The 21908-nt window shown below is 43.4% G+C and overlaps 1 protein-coding gene across 6 annotated transcripts in view; it reads right to left on the bottom strand.

Annotated features, from left to right (window-relative positions):
• The window catches only part of MAF (MAF bZIP transcription factor), a 188887-nt gene that overhangs the window by 114182 nt on the left and 52797 nt on the right, over window positions 1-21908 (bottom strand). For 3 of the 6 annotated variants that reach the window (XR_007165272.2, XM_048068883.2, XM_048068887.2), the window contains one exon: window positions 13922-14705. The exons of 1 other annotated variant lie outside the window; for it this stretch is intronic. Coding sequence is in view for 1 of the 5 variants with exons in the window: in XM_048068887.2 (XP_047924844.1) it covers window positions 14681-14705 (25 nt within the window). In the remaining 4 variants the exon portion in view is untranslated. Of the gene's footprint in view, window positions 1-13921; window positions 14708-21908 lie in introns of those variants that run through there. 2 more of the 6 variants (XM_067004761.1, XM_067004762.1) reach the window with 1 other exon arrangement.

Genomic DNA, 21908 nt, shown 5'->3' with positions numbered 1-21908 from the left:
CCTGATCTACGTGGCCTGACTCACAGCTCGGGGTCAAGTTAACAAAATGTGCAGACTCCCAAGGCCAGCAGCAAAGGAGCAAGCCAGATGTGATTGTCCCCAGCAGCTGCCCAAGGCACGGCGCGGCCAAGCGGAGCAGCGGGGAGCAGAGCTGCGGCTGCCGTGCTCAGGAGGGCCACGCTCAAGTGTGCGAGCCCTGCGTCCTAGGAATGCAAACTTCTTGTGAATAGGAAATTCCTTGGATTCATGCGCTTAAGATGTGAGGAGGAATGAGCCTTTAAAAATTCCCACAGTCACTTTGTTCCCCTAATCTGGCAAGAAGGAGGTTTTTACGCTCATCAGAAAGGAAAGCACAGCACACCTTAAAATGAATATGGATAACATTATTCTATTACTCTGATGATTATCACCTAAATTGCCTTGTAAAATGTTTAATGCTGTTTATCCTGGTGGTGTTTTCACACTGGAGAGGTTCTCAATCCAGGACAAGCAAGGGATGATCGGCAGCAAGGCTGCTGGTGCCAGAGTGCGGTGGGTGACGGCTGAGCTGCTGGGTCACACCGAGCCCCGAGCTCATCCTCACGCTCATATGCAAGCTGAGTAGTTTGACAGCAGGCCATGAGCTTCACTGAAGGCTAGGGCTTGTTCCTGGCCCTGCTGCATGACGCCTCTCCTCTCCTTCTCACCCTTTTACCCCCCTGCTGGGACCCCGTCAGCTCTCGATAACGAAGGGCTTGGTCCAAAGGCAGACGGCACCAACCCCAGCAGCACGACCTCAGCGGGAGGAGAGCAGCTCTTTGTAAGCCTGGCCACCACTGCTGCTCGGATGCACAGGGGCATGGGATGGGGCATTCTGTTTTTAGGCAGGGTATCCTTTGCCAGTCAGCTCCTATAAAACTTACAGTGACACAAGACACTTACTGGCAGATGAAATAGTTCGGTGTATACACGGTCCTTGGGGGAATAACATCATTTCTTGTTCTTCTTACCAGTATTGTTTAACCAGGTCTCACAAACGTGTTTGTAAGTGAGTGGAGCGCATCTGGGTTTATCAGAGGTGCCTACCTCAGCCCGCACCAGCAGCAGTGCCTGCACCCACTGCTGCCTGGCAGCACTTCCTCGGAAATCTAAAAAAACTAGCAGTCAGGATTAGAGTCAAATGACATTTGCTCATCTGAGATTTCTTTCAGTAACTGACACAGGGAGAAAGAAAGAGAAAACCTGAATAATTGAAAGGAGAGGAGGGAGAAAGAAGGATTAAGGGAAAAAAAAAAAAAAAGATCAGTTCTCAGTTGGCAAGAGGAAATCCCACCAAGGATATGTGGAGATAATACTGAGCTGCTATTATACGACTGCATCCCTCTAAAGAAGAAGTTATCTCTCAATGGATCTGCAAGGATGTTTTAAACGAATCAGTAAATGAGCTAGTCTGGGGACGTGAACAAAATATGTGTGTTTTCCAGTCTCTAAATATAAACAAACAAAACATAAATATTCAAAGATCACTCTAGTTAGTCCTCTTGGAAACTCTTTGAGGAATAAAATAAATGTTAGGGGTGTTTATATTTCGGAGGAGATGATCTCCATGGGGGAAGAGCCAGGAGGGGAAGGAGCTGTCTTCCCCGGTCCCCCTGGCTGGTGATTTACTCACCCATCACTGCAGCCCAGCGCCGAGCAGTGTCCACACCACATAAAGCTCAGTGCTAACATACGACACACATAATGGACCTGCTTGGAAGTCCTCGCTTGAGGATTTATGAAGAACAATCTAATTATTCAACTCAGTGCTGCTCACTACCATTATTGCTCCTATTTAAAGCCTCCGTGGAATAGGCCGTTTGTCTCCGGGGACAGACCTTGTCATAGTGGTTTTCATTGATAGAAATACACTCCTCTGTTTTGATAGCAACCCAGCTAATCCTGGAGGGACTCGGTAAACATATCTCATACTTGATAGGCCCAAGAAATTAGGCCTTGACAGCCCAGATTTTCCAGGAGCAGAGAGATGGGGTTGCTTTACCAATAAACTCTAATTAAAGGGGAGCAGGAGCCAAGCCCATCCTCTGTTTGCAGCAAACACGAAAGCACTTGCTGGTTTCCTCCAGCTTGTAATTGTTTCAGCATCCTGAAGGAGGGAGGGGGCTGTCAGCCTCCCAGGCCTGATCAAACGGAGGATGCTATGTTATTTATAACCCTATGATATGTAACAGATGAGGGAAGTCACCTTGGCTAAGCAAGTGACTCGTGTAACCTAACCTTGGGGTAGCTACCTATTGTGCGCAGCGGCAGGGTGAACACAAGCCACAGGGCCACAGAATGCGAAGGGAATCCAGGGGACATCTCTCGTTCATGCGGCACAACCACGTGGATTCCCTCCTCTTAGGTGGGAAATGGTTTTTAATTTGCCTGAATATTTATCAATTCTATGTGCATCCCCCCCCCAAAAAAAAAAAAAAAAAAAAAAAAGCATCCTTTGTTCCTCCTCACCTACCAAGAGCTATTGAAGTTTTGCATTTTCCCCTGTAAAATAATTGAATGTGTGTGAGGGGAGTGAACATTTACTAAAATGCATTTGTGGACAGTCACCAAATTCCTTTCATTAGCTGCTGGCAAGCAGCTGAATGCTACCTGTGACCAAAGAGATGATGAACAATAAGAGTGCACAGCTTTAAGCTGACCAACCTTAAAGGGAGCATTTTTTCAGCCCTTTACATGACAAACTAAATGCTGTCCTGACTACACCCCCCTGTGCTTCATGGGCTGAGCAATGTCAGGACATCCACAAGGATTTAAGGTTGTGATATTCACGGGGGGCCTCAGGGAATTAGTCGCCAGGTTTTTAAAGGTATTTAGATACCTAACTCCCATTGATTTTGGAACTGGCTACATGTGTGGAAATCTTGCTATTGCTTTTGCTGTTTTATCTTTCTTTGCTCAAGGCAATGCTAAGAATGATATATGGGCCATAATTAAAAATATACATGGGAAGAATAACCCACATATCTCTACAATTCTCTATTCCTTTCCACTTAGGAAGCCCAGATCTCTTGCACATGTAGAAACTGGAGCATTTCTTTCCCTCTGAGAAACTAGCCATTTTTCTCCGTCATCCAGATCACATTTTCAGGTTCCTGGTCTGAACATACCCACCCAGCTTGGCTCTTTTGAGCATTTCTCAGCAGGACTTGCCGACCACTGTGCACTGCTTTCCCTGCAGATCTGCTTTCTATTTCATCTCTCCCAGTTTTTGAAGGCGTAATGAGTAAAAACCAGTCCCAGCTTAGCTCAGACCTGGGCAGGCAGCTCAGAGGTGCTACAACAGCTGCATGGGGAAGGGAGGGCACGCAGCTCCTCACAAGTTTATTTCTGAGGGCATAATCACAAATGTGATGACTTTCAGGACACAATGTGCAGCTCCTGAACATGAAGGTTAAGAACATGTGGTTTTCCCTCAGACCTGATAGATCATTGCAAAAGGCTTGACCCACTCTGCCCTATGTGTGATGCAAAACCCAACAGCTTTGGCTGCTTGTGGCTAGTGTTAAAAGTGCTGGGTGTTGGGTGTTCCCCCCTACACACACTGCGGCCTGAAACAATGTCGATAAATCATGGTATAACATGAATAATCTGGATTCTGATTTACTGACTGGGACATATTTGAGTGTCTGTACGGCAGAAGATTTCCTCTTATGCTGAATATGATCAAGGGTAAAGGAGCTTTATTCCTCTAAGAGTTAGAAGGACCCAATTTACACAGAAAAATGTGGCTGACGCTCTCTCAGCTTCTCTAAGGGATGCTTTGCATGGGATGAAACGGGCTCAGTTCTGTTCTACTGTCAGAATGGCACCAGGGTGGGGTGGGCTTCAGTCATTTTTTGCATACATTACTCTTACAGAAGGCTTGGACCCGCAGTCCTGTAATTCTCTGGTTTTAATTACCAAGGGAAAAGGTTTGAGGAGCCCCTGAACCCCCCAGCTGTTGGCATGAGCCCATTTCTCTGCAGAAGCTGGTACCTGGCAGCATCCAGCCTCAGGCACAGGCAGGCTGGAGCCACTCTGCTGCTAAGGGAGCAGGAAAACTGTGACATTTATAATACAGGACACTTGTGATAACATTTTTTTAAGGATCTGAAGATTAAGCATCAAGTCCAACTTCATTCTCAGTTAACAAGGAGAACAAAATACCTTGAAAGGGTGATTCAGCCCACCCCAAGTGGAGGGATCCTGGCTGGCTGGCACGAAGGAGACACCTTGGCTCTGTGAAAATTGTTGAAAGTTCATGCAGTTGCTGAAACAATGTGACTTGACTGCAAACACTGCAACCAGAAATCAGTTATTTCTTTTTAACCTGCTGCCTGAAAACGAGATGAATGCAAGCCTAAAAACCACATGGCTGTGTTATAGATCGTGCTGTATCACAACTAGCAAGGAAAGGCTCGTTCCCGCCCTCAGCATGGATGTTTGCTGCTGAAGGCAGTAAAAGTGTAGCTGAAGTTATTTTACTAACTTGTAAGTAACAGCCCTCCCAGATCATAAATTACTTTCCAATAGGAATTTACTCTTCCGGGTAAGATGAACAACTCTAAAAAGCAGCCTGTAGATGCTGTCTGCACTGATTTCATTGCAAGACCAGGGTCATGGGGCTTAAAGCAAATCTCTGTTCTGCACTCCCACCTTCCTTCTAGATTAAACCCCCCAAAATAGCAAAGCGGCCAGGGCTGAATCCAGCGGGCCCAGTGGGCAAGGTGGCACATTGGACAACAAAGGGAATTCTAGATCACAAGCACTCAGAAGTCAGACATGGCAAAAGCTCGGGCGGCTCCACGGTACATCACTTTCTCAGGGCTTATCACACTTTTTGGCTGAGAGACAGCTAGCTTAGCTGGAGCCATCCATGAGCTGACGGAGGGCTCCAAAAGCAGGCTGCTGCTGGGGCAGGGCTTGTGAGCAGCAAGCAGCGGGCATCAGAAATGCAGCGGTTTGCTTTCTTATGAGGAGGTCAAAGCAAATCCCTAAGAGTCAGGCCAGCCCATTTTAACAACGTCTGACGGTGCTTTTCCCGTGCCAGAGCTGTGATTGCTCTCTTGCCCTGGCTGCCTCTGCAGCACCGCAACACACTGAGCTGCACAGCCTGTGTGCTCCAAGGGGGGCTGCAGCATGGGCAGGAGCTGGGAGAGGGAGAGAGAGAGAGGGAGAAGAGAAAGAGAAAGAGAAAGAGAAAGAGAAAGAGAAAGAGAAAGAGAAAGAGAAAGAGAAAGAGAAAGAGAAAGAGAAAGAGAAAGAGAAAGAGAAAGAGAAAGAGAAAGAGAAAGAGAAAGAGAAAGAGAAAGATGAAGGAAGGAAAGGTGGAAAGGGAAGGAAGGAAGGAAGGAAGGAAGGAAGGAAGGAAGGAAGGAAGGAAGGAAGGAAGGAAGGAAGGAAGGAAGGAAGGAAGGAAGGAAGGAAGGAAGGAAGGAAGGAAGGAAGGAAGGAAAAAGAAAGAAAAAAGAAAGAAAGAAAGAGAGAGAGAAAGAGAAAGAGAAAGAAAGAGAGAAAAAGAGAGAAAGAGAAAGAGAGAAAGAAGAAAGAGAAAAGAGAGAAGAGAGAGAGAAAGAAAGAGAGAGAAAGAAAGAAAGAAAGAAAGAAAGAAAGAAAGAAAGAAAGAGACAGAAAGAAGGAAAGAAAGAACTGTCAGTAAGTTGGGCCCAATGTACAGCAGTCCTACATATGGGAACCGGCCTTGGAAGCATTGCACATCAGGGCTCACACCTAATAAGGATGATCTACTGCAAAAATACTTAGTTTAGCTGTAACTTACTTCCCTCAGTCTGTTCCAAAGAATAAACATCCCTTGTACCCTGCCCTCCCTACACGGGTGCACACCCCCGTGCACAACCCCCCATGCACACCCCCATGTGCACAAGCACGTGCACACCCCCAGACCCCCAAGCTGCTCAAGCTTCCATTCTGCCCAAATTAGCCTCATTGCTTCCTATAGTCTGCCTAACACTTTTGGCACTTTTCTGAGTGAAACGTGCTACCTCTTCTAACGAGGGACGGAGCAACCGGCACCCAAGTACATTCCAGCAATAAGTTGCAGTTTACTTTAAAGTCATTTACTTTTTTTTTATGAGGAGGTGAAGGCAAAGTTACTTCATTGTGGGATTTCTTTTTCTTCCTGTTTTAAGTTTCCAGGCTCTTGTAACAAGCTGCTGCCTTCTGCCCCACAGGTGCCTGTGTTATCATGGAAAACAAGCGGCTCTTCTTTCTCTCCCCCTTTCTCCTCACCTCTCTCCTCTCTTCCCTTTGCACTGTGCTGTGGGGCTGTCTGAGCCCCAGCTACACCGTGAATGGACACCAAGAGCCCTTATGGGAAAGAGCATGGGGAGATTTTACAGATTTTACAACACATCTGGGTATGAAATTGGTCCTTTTAAGGCTCCCCTGGACGCTGCCAGCTTATAGGCACCCCACGTAGCACCCAGCCAGCTCTGGTGCAGGCCTGCAGACTGCAGAGGGATGACTGAGCCTGCAGACCTCACGCTGGGATTTCAACCTGCCCCAGCTTCAGTGCTGCTAGGATCTGAAAAATAAACCTGACTTATCATGACCATGGCTGCAACTCAAATGAAATTTGGGTTCACACTTTTACAAGTTTAAAAACATGGATTATTTTTTTTTGCTCGAGTCATAAGTCTTTAAAGGGCTATGTAAGACCCCACGGCCTCATGGAAAAGTCAGCGTAGAATAACTCCCTTGAATAAGTTAAAGCCTCTCCTGATCTCACAACTAAAGTATTTGAGGCACTAAACGAAACAAGGCAGTGGGAGAAAAAAAAGGTTCTGTGGACATGCTACAGCATCTCTTTATCTTCAGAGCCTGAAGAGGGTGGAGCGCAATTAGCTCATCCGTGAGAAATTTGGGCAGGCGAGGAGCTTCAAGAAGCACTGAATTCAGTTCCAGGCCAGGATGCTGTTGTCCCCTGGAAGGTAGCAGTCAGCCTGGCAAGGCATTTCTGCAAGAGGCTGTGGTGGCCAGAGCAAATGGGATCTGGAGGGGACTAAGAGAGCACAGATGCCTTGGTGGCCATTAGATTCCAGAGCCCAGGTGCAAACTCTGTGCTGCTGCTTTGCAGAACAAGGATAGTAGAGCAAAGGGAAGAATTATTCTGGCAATGCCCCATTCCTCAAAATTGCTCCATACCGAACATCAGAGAGACGAGGATTTTGCACAGACCCACGCCTTGCTGTCTATGTAATTTGGTCTCTCCGAGGAGTGACACTGCGGCACAGCTTCATACCCGCTGCCAGGAAGGAGCAAAACTTCCAGGCTCGGTGCAAGCCCCGGGATGCATCCTAGCCCAAATCATGTTTTCTGAGAAATAGAGGCAGAAGAAGATATTCCCAGGCAGCTGGATGTGAGAGTATTTCAATATCCGCTCATCCAAGCTTTAATCTCTAAATTGCAAAAACATTAACATTATTGATTGATCAGACATCAATCCAACAGGAAATTTAATTAAATTAAAATGTGTCACTGAGCAGTCCTCACTGCATCACATATAAATCTTGGGTAATAAGTTGACAAAGACAGCCACGATTGATACTGTGTTCCCAGCTTAATTTATCCCCCACCATTTTATTTTCCTGTGCTGATAATGAGCGTGCCCACAGACATTCCCATCTGCAGGGTGTCGCTCCGATGCACACCAGCCCTAAACCCCAGCTCCCAGACCCCCACCAGCACTGAACGCGGATTATTTACAGTCAGCAAGGCTCGCACCAGCCAGCTTCTGGGGCGACACCTCCATCCAAGGCGCTGCCAGGGGCTGGCCCTGCTCACTGACGGCTGAGCACAGCTTTCCCATTTCAGACCTCATGGCAGTAGTTTTGTCCCTGGTGAAACCACTTCACAGAACTGCGCTAGAGCCACCGCCGAAGCTCAGACACATGCAGATAATAGCAAGATGCTAAGACGGATGATTAAGAAACAACTCCGTACAGTAACTTCTTTGGAGTACTATAAATCATTACGGCTGGCTGAATAACACAAAAAGAGATTAAGAAATATTTTCTCCAATTCATTTCTGAACAGCAGTGGGTTTGGTTTGCTGTCACTAATGGCAGCATGATATTTACTGTAATTTATTATTATTGTCACTGCTTGCTGCTATTCAGGCAGCCACCGGCTATTTACAAAAAAAAATTTGGGAATACATGAAGTTTGTGTGGGCTTTTTTTCTAAGCTATTTCTTGTACCCGCTGGGGTCTCTTTGGTTCCCCAACATTTGCTGTTCTCCTTCCTGAGTACCAGAGTCCCCGGGGAAGCAGCGGGGCTGTCCATGACCCAGCTCATGCACGGCGGGGATGGGGAAGAGTGAAAGGGAGCAAGTCAGCAGCCGGTGCTGGGCTGCGAGGTCTGTGCATTCAGTAAAATGTGGGGAGGGAAGGAAGGGAAACCCGGATCAGTATTTATAGACATCAAAATCCAGCACTAAGCATTTTGCAGAGAGAAGGAAAACAAAGATTAGGTTACTGAGGTGAACCCTACTTGCAGTCAGGCTCACCAAGCAGCATGCACGCCCTGCGGTCTCTGCTCCTGAGCACCAAGCTGCACGTGAGCTGTGCTACCTTTAGGAACCACTTGGATTGTTTTTTCTGCTGTTGTCTTTAATCTTCCTAAATCCCAACTCCAATTCCGTCTCTTGATAGCCGTCCTCTAAACAAATACCAAGGTAATAGCGATCAGCTTGTGACTGGATGTGAAAATAGAGCTGTCTCGGCATCGATTCCCACAGACAGGGCACAGATTGTCTCTGTCTCCACCTCCCACTTGCAGCACAGGAACAGCTTTCGTGCCTTTGTCACAAGTGCCAACCTGAGGAAGTTGCGATGCAAAAGCAAGGAAAGGAGCGGTGGATTTACTTGACAGCATTTGTTGCTGACAATAAATCTCTTCAGAATTTGATCCGTAAAGGTTTCCTTCTCCGTGGTCCATGTCATGGGTGGCTGTTCTGGGGGGGGTGTTTCAGCCCAGCTCAGCCCCAACACATCTCTGCTTTGCAAGGGAAAACCCACACTGAACAGGACATAAAAAGTGAGCTCCGCTGCAGGGGGGAACAACTCTAGAATGGCATTCAGAGGCCATGATTAAAGAGCTGTAAATTACAAAGTGTGTTAATTCCGGGCACACATTTACATGGAGTTTGTCAGACCTGGCTCTGGAACATGTATTTCCTGCAGAAACCGTCCAGAAAAGCTAACAGGCTGCTTTAAACTCCAACATGCAAGAGGCCCCCAACCAGGATTTAATGGATTAGTATGGCTGGAAAGGACCATCGCGATCATCTGGTTTTGTTTCCTATGTAACACAGCTGAAGAACTTCACCCACTCGTTTCAGCATCAAAGCCATAACTTCTGTCGAAGCTATTGCATATCTTTAGAAAGACACTCACTCTTGATTTAGAGACTGAAAGCAATGCTAAATCCGCCACATTCCTAAGCCAACTGTTCCAGCCGTTAGCTACTCTTGCTATTAAAAAGGCAGACTTCCAGGCCAAATTTATCTAGCTCCAGCTTCCTACAGTCAGATCCTGCTATGTCCTCTCTTGTATGGAGGAGCACATTACAGTCAGGTTTAAATTGTGGGGACTGTCTTACAAGACACTGCAAGCTTTCTCTTCTTGGATAGTCTTGGACATATATCACCTGCGAAGATTTATGAATGGACAAATTCATTGAAAATACCATTCGCAAAATAATGGCTAGAATAGCCCACTCTCTTTTAGTGAAGTATTTCTGTGCATTTTCCTGTGTGTGTTTTATTTCGCTTTTCATCTAGTGGCTCTGGGATGATACGGATGATGAGATATAGCTAAATATGTATCACACTTAGAGCTCTCCCTTAGCACACCAGCCGAGGTGTAATTCTGTGCATCAAAGCAGCAGTCTGTGTCACATCCAGCACAGACACTGAACAATGTCCCTTTAGAAAGGGCACAGGGTGAGAGTAGCTTTATGACACTATTGATTTATTCTGTGCCTGCAGTTAAAAACTATACCCAGACAGACAATAAAAATAACTGCTCTAACCATATAACAGCTTCCTGCTACTAAAATGGATTTTACACTTAAAGTCATGGAGGGCTTTTCTTTCTTTCTTTTTTAAGTCTCAATTACAATTTTTTTTTTTGAATAAATGGAAATGAGAAATTGTGAGAGCTGTTTTAGTCCTGATGTTTTCCTTTTTTTCTGATATACTTAGTGTTTAGAAAGTCCAGGATGATTTTCCTGTCGCATAGTTGTGTCATTAAGTGGTCACCATAACCGGGTATTAATCAGGCCAGATAGTTTAGTGCAGGCTTCCTACATGCAGAAATATGCAGTAGGAGTGGTAATCTGGAATGGATTTACCATATAAAATAAAATTGATTACAGTCTTTGCGGTCAACTAGATGAGCTGGGATTGAGGTCTTGGCCTTAGATTTGAATTTTAAAATAATATCAAGAGCAACAGGATCATCTCCCAGAAAACTCCTTTTAACTCAGAAGACCCCACTGAAGGAACAGGTTTGCAGACTGAGATTTATGCAAGCTGCAATCTCTTTGCTGCATCGAAACTGGTGTTTAAACAAGTTGCTAGCAAGTTTCTGTGGTACCAGGAAAAATAGCTCAGAGAAGGGAAAAGGAGAGGGGAATCTGCTATTCAAGTGCCATTCCCTTTCTATTGGTTTTATGATTCAGGAAACGTTGCCTGCATAGCACATAGTGTGAGATATTGTACCATGGCCTCCTGTCCCTGGAGATGCTCTCAGAAATTACATAATTCCATCAGTAGGGATTTTATAAAAGCAAGAAAAGATTGTAATAAATGAACCCAAATCCATGAAACATTGGTGGGAAAGTCAAGATTAGGCTCTTCACATCTGTCAGGGGGATTCTTCCACTTACTGATGTTTTATGATAAATTTCAGACAAATTAATTATCTTGTTTTAAAATTAAATTATTGAATATGTCTGCAAGATATGTTTATATTTTAATTTGTAAAAAACACAAATAGGAGTATTTCCACATAAAACCACCTTGTGGAAATCCTGTGCTCTCCAGTCCAGGGAGAGATGACATGATCTTTTTCATCCTTGCTTTTACATATCCTTTTGGTAACTATGGCACTGGAAACCCTAATGTCAGTTCTTGCATCAGGTAGCATTGTCTGGTGAAGTGCTCAGGTGGATGTGACACCAGAGACAATGATCTCTTTTGGTTTCTCAGATTTTCACATAATGGACAGCAGACAATAACAAAGATGGAAATTAACATTTCCACTTAAATTATAGGATTGATTATTAATCTTCCATTCACCTACACAAACCAGTATCTGGCCCTTACATTTCACACCTTCTCCCTCATACCGGATTCACCATTTCAAGAGTGCAATTTCCCAATTTTACTTACACCTCACTTTCATTTTTATTACTTTCCGTGAATGTGACTATTTTACATCCTAACAATCACCACTGACTTCTGAGGGCCCACGGTGTCTGGCCAATTTTGAATGTGCAGAATCATACAGTCATCTAGCAGTTCGTTGAGCTTTTCCCTGGAGCAGCCCCAGACTGCTTTGGAGGTGCCATGGGACCCCTGCACAAAGCCAGTGTTGATGGCTTCCTGCGTGGGTGACTGCTTTGCTTGTCCCTCTGTGGCTGCACTGCTCAAGTGCAGCTCCCACGGGACCAGTCTTTAAAAGAGGTTCATGACAGCAAGTTGCACCAGAGCTCCATCAGCCTGGAGTGAAACCCTGAGCTCTTCGACTAGGAAGATAACCGGGAGCAGGATTTCTCCCTGAAAGTCCTTACAGCTCTGCAATGCTGAAAAAAATCCTTATGGGGGAGTGATCCCTTCTGGTGCTTTTCCAAGCCTGCTCTTGAGAGTAGCAGATATATTTATATTGGAGGTGGGTTGCTAAGCACAGTAACTACTCTACAGGAGCTAGGCACAACAAACCAGCTCCCCAGGTTTGACTCTGTGCTCGAATACAGCTATGTGGGCGTAGATGGCTGCATAGCTCAATAATTGTGATAGCACATAAATCCTGAGGAGGAAATTATTTAGGGTAGCTATGGCACCTGAGGGTTTGCACTGCTAAGATGCTCAACTGGAGCTGGTCTTTCCCAGGAGCAATAAAGAGGCTGATGGTTTTCATCAGCAAAGGAAACCATTCTTGATGTCTGTTGGCGCAGGTCAGAACACAGGGTGCTGCTTAGGGGATAAAGTGGGATAACAGGTCATGGAACAGCCTGACTCGAAGGGGAAAAGGTTGTGTCTCACCTGGTGCGGCCCTGTGTCATAGATTTACAGCACTTATGGAAAGGGAGCACTCAAAAACATGTGCCAACATCGAATCTTTGAATTTGCACGCTTCTGGGATTTTGTGCTAAATCCAGGAGGTTGTTTTCACATATGTTCCTGGAAGACTGAGCAAATGTATTGTGCCTCATTTCATTTCCCCTCCAAAACTGGCAAAAGAGCAGCGGAAGATCTGTATGTGCTGCGTCGTTCTGCACTTCCAGATGGAATTGTCACCTGGGAAAGAAACTGGCTCAACAAGAAAACAAGGAGGTAAACCTGGAAGATCTAAGTGGAGGTTGCTGTCTGCTGCTCAGCCAACTGGTCTTTGGGAAGTACTCTCAAAGTTCACCAGTTCACTAGCTGGATGCCAGTTTGCCAAGAGATGCTATCAGTTGATTAAAACACAGCCTGCCAGCTTCCTGCTTGATAAAACTAAGTACAATCTGATCGGGAATTTTCAAATCCATTACAGAATGACCAGCCCATCACTTAAATCAGTGTACACCACTTTGCCATGAATCATCAACGTACTTTGCTAATATATTTGTAGCAGCTAAACCTTGACAGTCTGTCAAAACCATCCCTGAGTGCCGGATTCTTGGGGGTGGGAAATGGCCGGAGCTTCGAACCACGAGGGTTTCCTGTTGTTCCTCGCTCAGCTGGGTGAAGGTCATTTCCTCTCCTCTCTTACACAGAAGAAACTGAACCCTCAGACCTTGAAGACAGGGCAGGGAGCTCCTAGAAACAGCAGCAGCCCCTGCAAGGAGCTGCCTCCTGCACAGCCACCCTAGAAACAGAGGTGCAGTCTTGCAATTTATTTCTTCTGCATGCTGTAGCACCAAAAAAATAAATAAAACAAAAATAAGGCTGCAAAGCCAGGCTAGCAATTCTGCAGTGGAAGGAAGGGGCATGCTGCCAATGCATTAAGGATAATCCACTGACTGGTTGGGGTGTTTAAAAAAAAATAAAAACACAACTCCTTTGGTGGCTCTTTGGAGGGTTTTTTTTATCTCCTGAGTTGGATCCCCAACTCCAGATACACATCAGTGTTTGCACATCAGCTGCAACGTATTCTTGATCATCCCAATATGATAGATGGAAGTGTTACTCGACGAATTGCTGTGGGACTCTTGCTAGCTAAATGACATGGATATACCAGAAGAACAAGTCAACCCCAGCAGAAAAGTAAAGTCTTAGTGCCCTAGCAGAAATAAGATCTTAGGGGGGGAAGCAAACTGATGCAAAAGCTTCTAGAGAAAGCAAGCAAATGCAATGAAATTGGGAGGCCTTTTATTATTGATCACCTGAGCAGCAGATAATGAAAAGGAGAGGTCAGAGAGATAATAAGCTGTAATCATAGGAATTCTCAGGTAATGCTCTGATAACCAGTATTATCCTCCAACTCCACCATTACTTCTGAGTCTTTTTGCCTTGTCTCTCCTTCATGCCCTTCCTTCAGTTCTCCTTCCCTGTTCTTTTGTGTTGTAATTAAACACTGCACGATCTACTCAACACACATACAGACAGCACAGCATTTCTATGTAAAATGACAATACAAATTCTTATGTGGTGTAAAGTCAGTGTAACTCCATATCTGGTCTCAACATGTTTTATTTACAAGAAAATGTGTAAGCAGGAGACAAATATCTTTTGTTTGCACAGTTTCAAAAGCATATAGCATAAGGGGTAGTTCATGCCCCCCCTTACATTGCTGAGAGTCTGGGAAGTCTCACCAGAAGCGGGGCTGACTTGGGATAGGTGTAATAAAGCAGGGATTCACAGGCATAGTTTCTTCATTTACACTAACACAAAGTGAAAGGACAAAGAGGCTCCCCAAATTCTGCCCTTGTGGTTTAAATTTGAATATATATTTTTAAAGCTGGCCAAGCAACTGAAATTAAACCTCATGTAATTAAGTTCTAGTAATTTGAATGGAATGCAGTCCTGGGAAAGTTAGCAGGCTGAAAAAGTTATGGCAAAGCAGATACATTGAATTTTTGGTGCCATTCCTATCACATCAGAAGTCCACAAAGAGGGAATTTAGGAAAAGTCAAGAGATTTCAGTCTCTGGCGTGCAAACCCCAGAGGTCCATGGGCTAAACCCAACGAGCAGCCGGCTGGGTGGTGTGTTCCCACCTGAAGATCTCTTCAAGCTTCCAGTGGAGGACTGTGATGCTGCCCCAAAGTCTCTGTCCTCAAGAACGCCACCTTCTTCTTCGTGAACATACGTGGCATTGTTCTCTGGTCCTCATACCCACCAGCAGTCCTGGCTTACCTCCTGCTGCTGAAGAAACTTTTGGCCTCCTCATGGTGCAGATTTATAAGCAGTGTGATCTCCTCTGGGTCCAGACGTCACCACTCCAGGTCTTCTGGGAGACTAAGGTTGGAAATTGGAAAAGGGATCACAAAAGGTGATAATGTAGAAGAAAGGAGAGCAACAAGAAGGAACAGCTACAGAGGATGGTATAGTTAATAAACAGAAAGGATAATGAGCCAGGAGAAGTCTTGGTGGAAGAAAGAGAAGCAGCAGCTGCAAGAACTGCCAGACACCAACAAAAAGAGCATCATATAAAGCATTTGATCCTCTTTGTAGCACAAGCTCCACTCCGGGTTGGCATGGGAGCTCTGAGTGGTTTGACAGCCTTTCTCTTGCAAAGCAGTGTTACATACACCCCGGAGAACTTCATGGTGGTGTGGCTCACCCTTTGGATCAGAGCTGAATGTCCCACCAAGTTCTGATTTGATTTTGAAGAGAGCTCCCTGTTGTGTCTCCTGTTTGCACCAAAGCTGCTCTGAAGCTGGACTAGTGTCCCAGGGGATTACTGCAAAACCACACTATTGCTTCAAACCAAATGCTAGTACAGATACCGCTTATGTGTGAGCAAGAGAGGAACGCTACTGCCAGTAACCCTGAATACATTAAAATATCTGGGGAAAAACTGTAGGGGATTAATAAAATAAATATGCTGAACACTACCAGAAGGGTTTTTGAACACTCTGCTATTTTATGAGTTCATATTGTACCTTCAACAGTTCCACAATATGCAGCTAACATCAGCTGGAGCTCTACTTAAAGAACACTGAAACCCACAGTTTGCCCACTGATGACCAAATTACACAGGAGGAACTACAGTTGATAAGACAAATGATTTATGGACTATTGTTTTCAAGGTTCTCGTAAATAACCCTAATTGGTGTTAATCATCCACCCTCTGCTTTGTGTTATCACCAAGCAAAGTACACTTCCTAAAGTAGCTATTTAGGGGCATAATCCTTCAGAAAGACAGGACAGCTATTGACTTCAACAGGATCTGGATTAAGGCCCTCGGACAGAAGCAAGTGACTCTGGAATATGAGCAAAACACATCACATTGTCCTTTCATGTGTGCATGGAAAAGTTTCTTTTCACCATGCAGAACCAAAATTTCCTGACGCTATTCTTGCCAGCTTGCAGTTTCTGCCCCATCCCTTTACAACGGGCTGACAGCATCAGCTTCGAGGAAGACTGCTCTCAAGCAGCAGACACCTGCACCAGGATTTGGTGGCTTTCTGTCTCCAAATTTATTGTTCTCCCTGAAAAAGAGCTTTGATCTTCTGGTGCTTCACCATTTGTCACACTGTACCCTTGTCAGGAGGGAATGGTGAAACTCAAGACCTCCTTGTTTGCTGGCTTTAGGTGTAAGGTTCGGTCAGTTCAGTTTTAGCATACAGATGAGCTTTCTTGACCTTAACAAGTCTGCACTTTAAATAATGCTTAAATAGCATTCTGGAGGGTACAGTAGCATGCTGCTTACTTACGGAAGCTACAAGGAAGCTAGACAGCTTTTCAATTCCTATATCAAAGATAAAGAGATTTACACATAAAAGGGTGAATTATTTTGATTTGTAGTTTTCAAGCCACTACACATCCACCAACATAAATGCTTCCTTGTCTCTGGTTTCTGATAGTTCATATCAGGTTCAATGGCCTAGATTTTCAAAAGTGGCAATTTTGGTGCCAGTATTTCTCAGTGCCAACCCAAGGTGCTTTAAAGATGCCAGATATTGTTAAGATATTGTGTATCTTTGGAAAATTGTGTCTTTTTAACATTTCTCAAACAAGACACACCAAAGTGATAGCATGTAAAATCATCAGGGGTGGGTTTGCCAGAGGGATAACATTCTCTCCCCTCAACACCATCCCTTCCACTGGGCTCTTCATGCCAGTCTTTGCAGAGTCATCCCCCTCTCCCCATCCAAGTTCCCTACAGAGTCAAAATTACCAGTCCTTTTTGACACTCTCAACCACTGAACATCCTATGTAACCTATAAAAAAAGCTCATTTCCTTAGCTATTTCATCTTCTAAATTGCTGTCAGAGAAGTCTTCTAAGGCATGATTCTGGACACCTAATATCTAGCTATATGGTATTTGAGGGAGAGGAGGGGAAAAACCCTATCCCATTATCTGCATTATCCAGTTACCCTTGGATGTTTTCCATGTACTTGGAGGAACAAAGCCCCGCTCCTGAGGCTTCGCATTGCAGCCACTGCCTTTTTGGCAGAAGAAGGGTGGATGTGGCTCCCTTCAATGTCAATCAATGTGACTTTTTTAATCAATGTAGAAGGTCACAATTGTACCACCTTCAAATAGAGTTGGGTACAATTCTTGCTGAGTCCTAAATGTTTATGGGGGGCTCAAGTTGCAGAGGGTGCTGGAAAAAGTCTTTTCTGGTCCTGCCTTCAGCACATCTTCTATTCCTAAGTCCTTTGTAAGAGTTTAAGACCAAATAAAAATTTTATCTAGGTCTCTGAGATTCAGTGAAGCACAAGTATGCAAAATGAAACCCCAGATTACACAAAACGGACTTAGTTTTGTGTTTCATTATGCCTTTGAACACATCCAATTTTGCTGAAAGGTTCAGAGAGTTCAGGGAGCTCTTTGCGAAGACACGTCACATTTTGAGCAAACTTTAAATGATTTTGAGTTTCACATCAGAATATCTACAAAATTTCACTGCGGTCACAAAACAGAAATCTATCACATTTCAAGGGACCACTGACTAGGAGAGGACACCTGAGCAAGGCACGGGTGAAAAACATTCAGATTAAGTCAACAAACAAAACTATCAATTCAAAATGCTGAATCTTTTAAGCCAGAATATTCTTCCCCCACAATTAGAGTCATTTTATTGCCACAACTGGAACTGGATCCAAAGCCCACTAAAGTCAAGGGTAGAATTTTCATTGATTTCCAAGGAGTCTGGATCAGATCCTAGATCACATTGTCACACTGCAGCAAAACCCAACCTCACTGCAGCGTACACACCTGCTTTCTAAAGTCTCAGCTCCAGCCGTTCAAATTCATTGCAGGTACAATCTGGACTATTTCAGCATTGTTTGGTGCAATGCTAAATAAATAGTGCTTTCTCAAAATCAGCAAAGATGATACTGCTTCTTGTCAGTAAATTAGGACAACTAATGAACGCTTTTTTTTTTTTTTTCTTAAGAGTGTCTATTTAAATCAAAACCAGGTGTCAACAATTTTTGTTCTATCAGGCTGGTGCTTTCCTGCACAAGTGGTAGATTAGGGTTAGCTAAAGGCATATGAAGTGAATGAGGACCTCACACTATTTTTAATGAAGATACTTAGGTTTCCTTTACAGATGAGAAAAAATCACCAAAATCTGGTTAGTCAAGGACTCAGAAGATTCTGTGTAAAGAAGAGAGAAAGAAGGGAAAGAGAGGAAAAGGCAGGCAGGCGAGAAGAGAAGAAGAAAGAAAGGAGTGAAGGAAGACTGCATGTTTCATTTGCTGATACTTCAGGCTGGCAAGTCACAAAAACATGAAAACCTTCTTTAACCTCTTGCCTCCTCTTGACAAAATCATCTACCTACAAATTAAAAGTATCTCCAGACATTGCCTGAATTATTTTCTTAGGTGGTTCTTAGAATTATTTAATAAAATTTAATAAAAGAATTATTTTCTTAGGTAAATTGCTATGTGCATTAAGAAATTATTTTGAAAATAAGACATGGAGATTTTTTTTCCTCTGCAAATCGAAACAGAAGTATATATCTGAGGGGAATTTCTGGGAAGAACAAATAATCCTCTGGAGCTGGTGCTACAGTAGGTGCCCTAAACAAACCTACAGAAGGAGTGTAATGAGGCAATGATTTATTGCACGCTATGCAACTCTCACTGCTGTACAGTGTGTTGTAAGAATCAGCAAAAGGGAGAGGCAGCAATCATACAGCCTCCTCCTCCTCCTCCTCATGTGTTTCTGAATATTACCAGCTCTGGTATGATGGTGTGATACTGAAACATGGGTGCAGCCACACTGAGTCGCAGGCTTGGCAAACGATTTCTGTGCTGCAACATTTCACATTTCAGACTTAGAGCTGCACCATCACCCCTGCCCCAAATAAATAAATAAATAAATGTCTTTGGATATTGTGAAGCTTTGTGTAAATACCAAATGTAATTTGTGTTGGATGTGTTATTGCTCTATTTGCACAAAAGGGATTTTCAGGAACATTTTCATCAGAACGTGAAATCCTAGATCTTCCAAAGTTAATGGTAAAGCTTCCCTTGCTTTCAAAAAGAGCAGCATTTTACTCATTCCATTTAAAATGTGTTAGTGACTAGTTACAGATGGAAAATTCTGCACATATAAACATATTTGTAAGAAAATCTCAGTCCTAGAGAATTACAGTCAATCAAATAAGGAGCAGAAACATGTAATGCAACCAGTATTGCACCAATCAATACAGATCAACAGGAGTCTGATCCTTACTGGGTGGTATTTGCAATTAGCTGTGCTTTTTTGCAATTTAAAATTCATTTGGTTTCTTGTAATGACTGGTGGATTGCTTACAGTTCTGCCCAAGTTCCTCCCATTTTCTTCAATTTAATATAAATATATTTGGTGAGTTATTTATAATAAATAAATGTGAAAAAAATTACCTGCAGACTACTTGTGCTCACCCCCTCCCCCTGCACACAAAAAGGCTAAATCAGTGAAATAAATTAATTGCTATGAATTATTCAGCTCTACCTGTGGCAATGAAAAATAGCAAGAGCATTAGGTTTCTTCTTTGTGTACTAAGCCTCTAATTTATAGAGAATGCATATTAATAAAACACAGGATATTCATCAATATTCAAGTCACTGGCTGCCTGGCTATTTAATCTAAAATTACCAGCTAGCTCAAAACTCTTACTAGTTAATCATGCAATCTAAGCCATTCTGATATTGATGGTTAACATTAATTGCCCAACTGCAATTTATAAAATCCTCTCCTACATCTTTCTTTTGCCTAGCAGAGAGCCCTTTGACACGTCTAACTTCACAGACAAGCTGCAGAAGACCAGTTCATCTGGGCCCTTCTACAACCCAAAATGTTTGCTTGTTTCCCAAGAAAAGGATGTAATCTCCCATTGTGTTTTTGCATCTCTTCTGAATATACTAACAACAGTGAAAGATAGTTATGGTCTGAAGAGGATATAAAGAGAAATGCTAGCTCTGCTGCAGTCAGTGAGAGTCACCTTTGACTTCCATAGCATTAGAGTTTCCTGAGAATCACAATCAATACACATCAATACACTACAAGGAGCACAAGGACTACCCAAATTCCCCTGCCACACCACATCTCAGTTCCTTAAACCTTGCTGAAAAGGGGCCTCTAACTAACTAATTAGCTAGCTAAATAACTATCTTGTCTAGCTAGCTAGCTAGCTCCAGCTCTGACATAAAGGATGGCTGTTTGGTTTCCCTGAATATTATCAGAAAAAAAAATGTTCTTCATTGTAAAGATTTTTATATATTTTGTGGTTTCTGCAGATGTTCTGCAGATGTTCATGCAGAGCTTGTTGGCCTTTAAATGGAAGCACCAGGGAGGCTGGAACAATGACCAGTGTCACAGTGACCAGTCACGAACTCCACAAAAAGACACCAACAGTGGATTTCCTCCCCAAAACCTGACTTCATGTGATACAACTAGGCCAAAATTTAGGCACAAACTCACAAAGTTTATCATACCAGCAAGAAGTGCCGATGGAGTGGATGTCAGAGACAATTTCCTAAAGTGCTGCATGGTAACACGTAATGTGACCCTATATCCATATTCCTCACCTACAATTTGTCTTCATTGTTCTACTTTTTTATTAACATAATCAGATTAAAACAAACCAAGAAAGAACAACAGCAAAGGTAAAGGTCAGCTGTTTTAACCAAACAGTTAAGATCTTGGAAGTTAACTGTAAAGCAGGAAATTTGCAGCCAGTTCACTGTCCTCACTGAAGCAGGAACTTCAAACTACAGTTTATATAGTTGCATAAATATACTGCACAATAAATAAAAGCTTTCTTAAAAATGACATTCTCAACCTCTTTCAAATGGTTTTAATCTTGTTTCATTTAAGCTTAGGCTTAAGAACCAACAAAAATTTTGCTAAGAATACTTTTTGAGGAAGGAAAGCCCTGTTCTCTGTATATAGACATTCTCCGGAACAAAGAGGCAAGTTTTCTGAATTTTGTCATTTTGCCCCTCTGGAACTCAGGAACTGCCAACAAATCAGGAATTGTTTCCTTCCGTTATTTGAGGGCTGCTTGTGATCGCTCACTGGCCGGATAAGGCACGTGGTGTTGTTTCTCCTCCCCGATTGCTCCGGCACCAAAGCACGCTCCTGGCCTTGGGACTTATGTAAGGGTTTCCATCCATCACAGCCGTGTCAATAAGAACTTGAACCTGAATGTTTGCAGAAAGCAAACATGAGAAGTGCAATAGCGGAGTCTACCCCCAATTCATTTCAAAATTCCGGTAAATATTTGTGAACAATGTTTTGTAGCATTCGTACAGCTCCCATTGGCGATTAAACTCAGCTTCAAAACATACTGAGGCTCTCAGTGAATTCTGAGCTGCCGAAAGGTAACAACACGCTGACAGCAGAGAGAAAATGATGACTGCAGAGTGAAACACAGCCTCGGATAAATAAACTCTCAGCAAATCTCAGTAATTCTATGTGGCGTAAAAGAGGCTTGAGCCTTGTCTGAACTGGGCTTTCACCGAAGTTAGAAAACCAGGTTTAAATTAAATTTAAAGACCATTCTTCTTAAAAGCACTTCTCCACTGCTTTGGCTGGAGAGTGTATTTTTCTAACCAATGTTTACATAGTTTGATCCATTTTCACTTCTTTGCTTTAACTGAAACTATTAATTAAGGTATTTAAAAATTAAATTGAGTGTATGCCTCCTTTGGACTGGATCTCAGGCTTCATTTAATTGTTGGTTCTCGTGCTGGGTCTGGCCGTGAGGGTGTGTGAATCTGTCTTGATTTGGAAATGAACCCAAATTTACAAATGTATTTCATGCAGGCTACAAGATTTAGTAAAATGCCAAAGACATGCCCTGCTTTAATTGTTTTAATTGTTTGGAATATATCCCTGTGATTTTAAAAATGACATCTGCAATAAACATGGGCACATGAGCCTTGTGTAACTCGCTGCAGAAAACTGTGTGCATCTGTAAATGGTTTAGCTGGAGTTAGAGGCATAAAACAAATGTTTGATTTTGTGAGCACGAAAACATTCACACATTTCTTGTG

Source organism: Anser cygnoides, chromosome 12 (assembly GCF_040182565.1).
Source record: "Anser cygnoides isolate HZ-2024a breed goose chromosome 12, Taihu_goose_T2T_genome, whole genome shotgun sequence".
Lineage (NCBI taxonomy): Eukaryota > Metazoa > Chordata > Aves > Anseriformes > Anatidae > Anser > Anser cygnoides.
The sequence above is the reverse complement of the archived record's forward strand: the minus strand, read 5'-3'. Positions and strand labels throughout refer to the sequence as shown.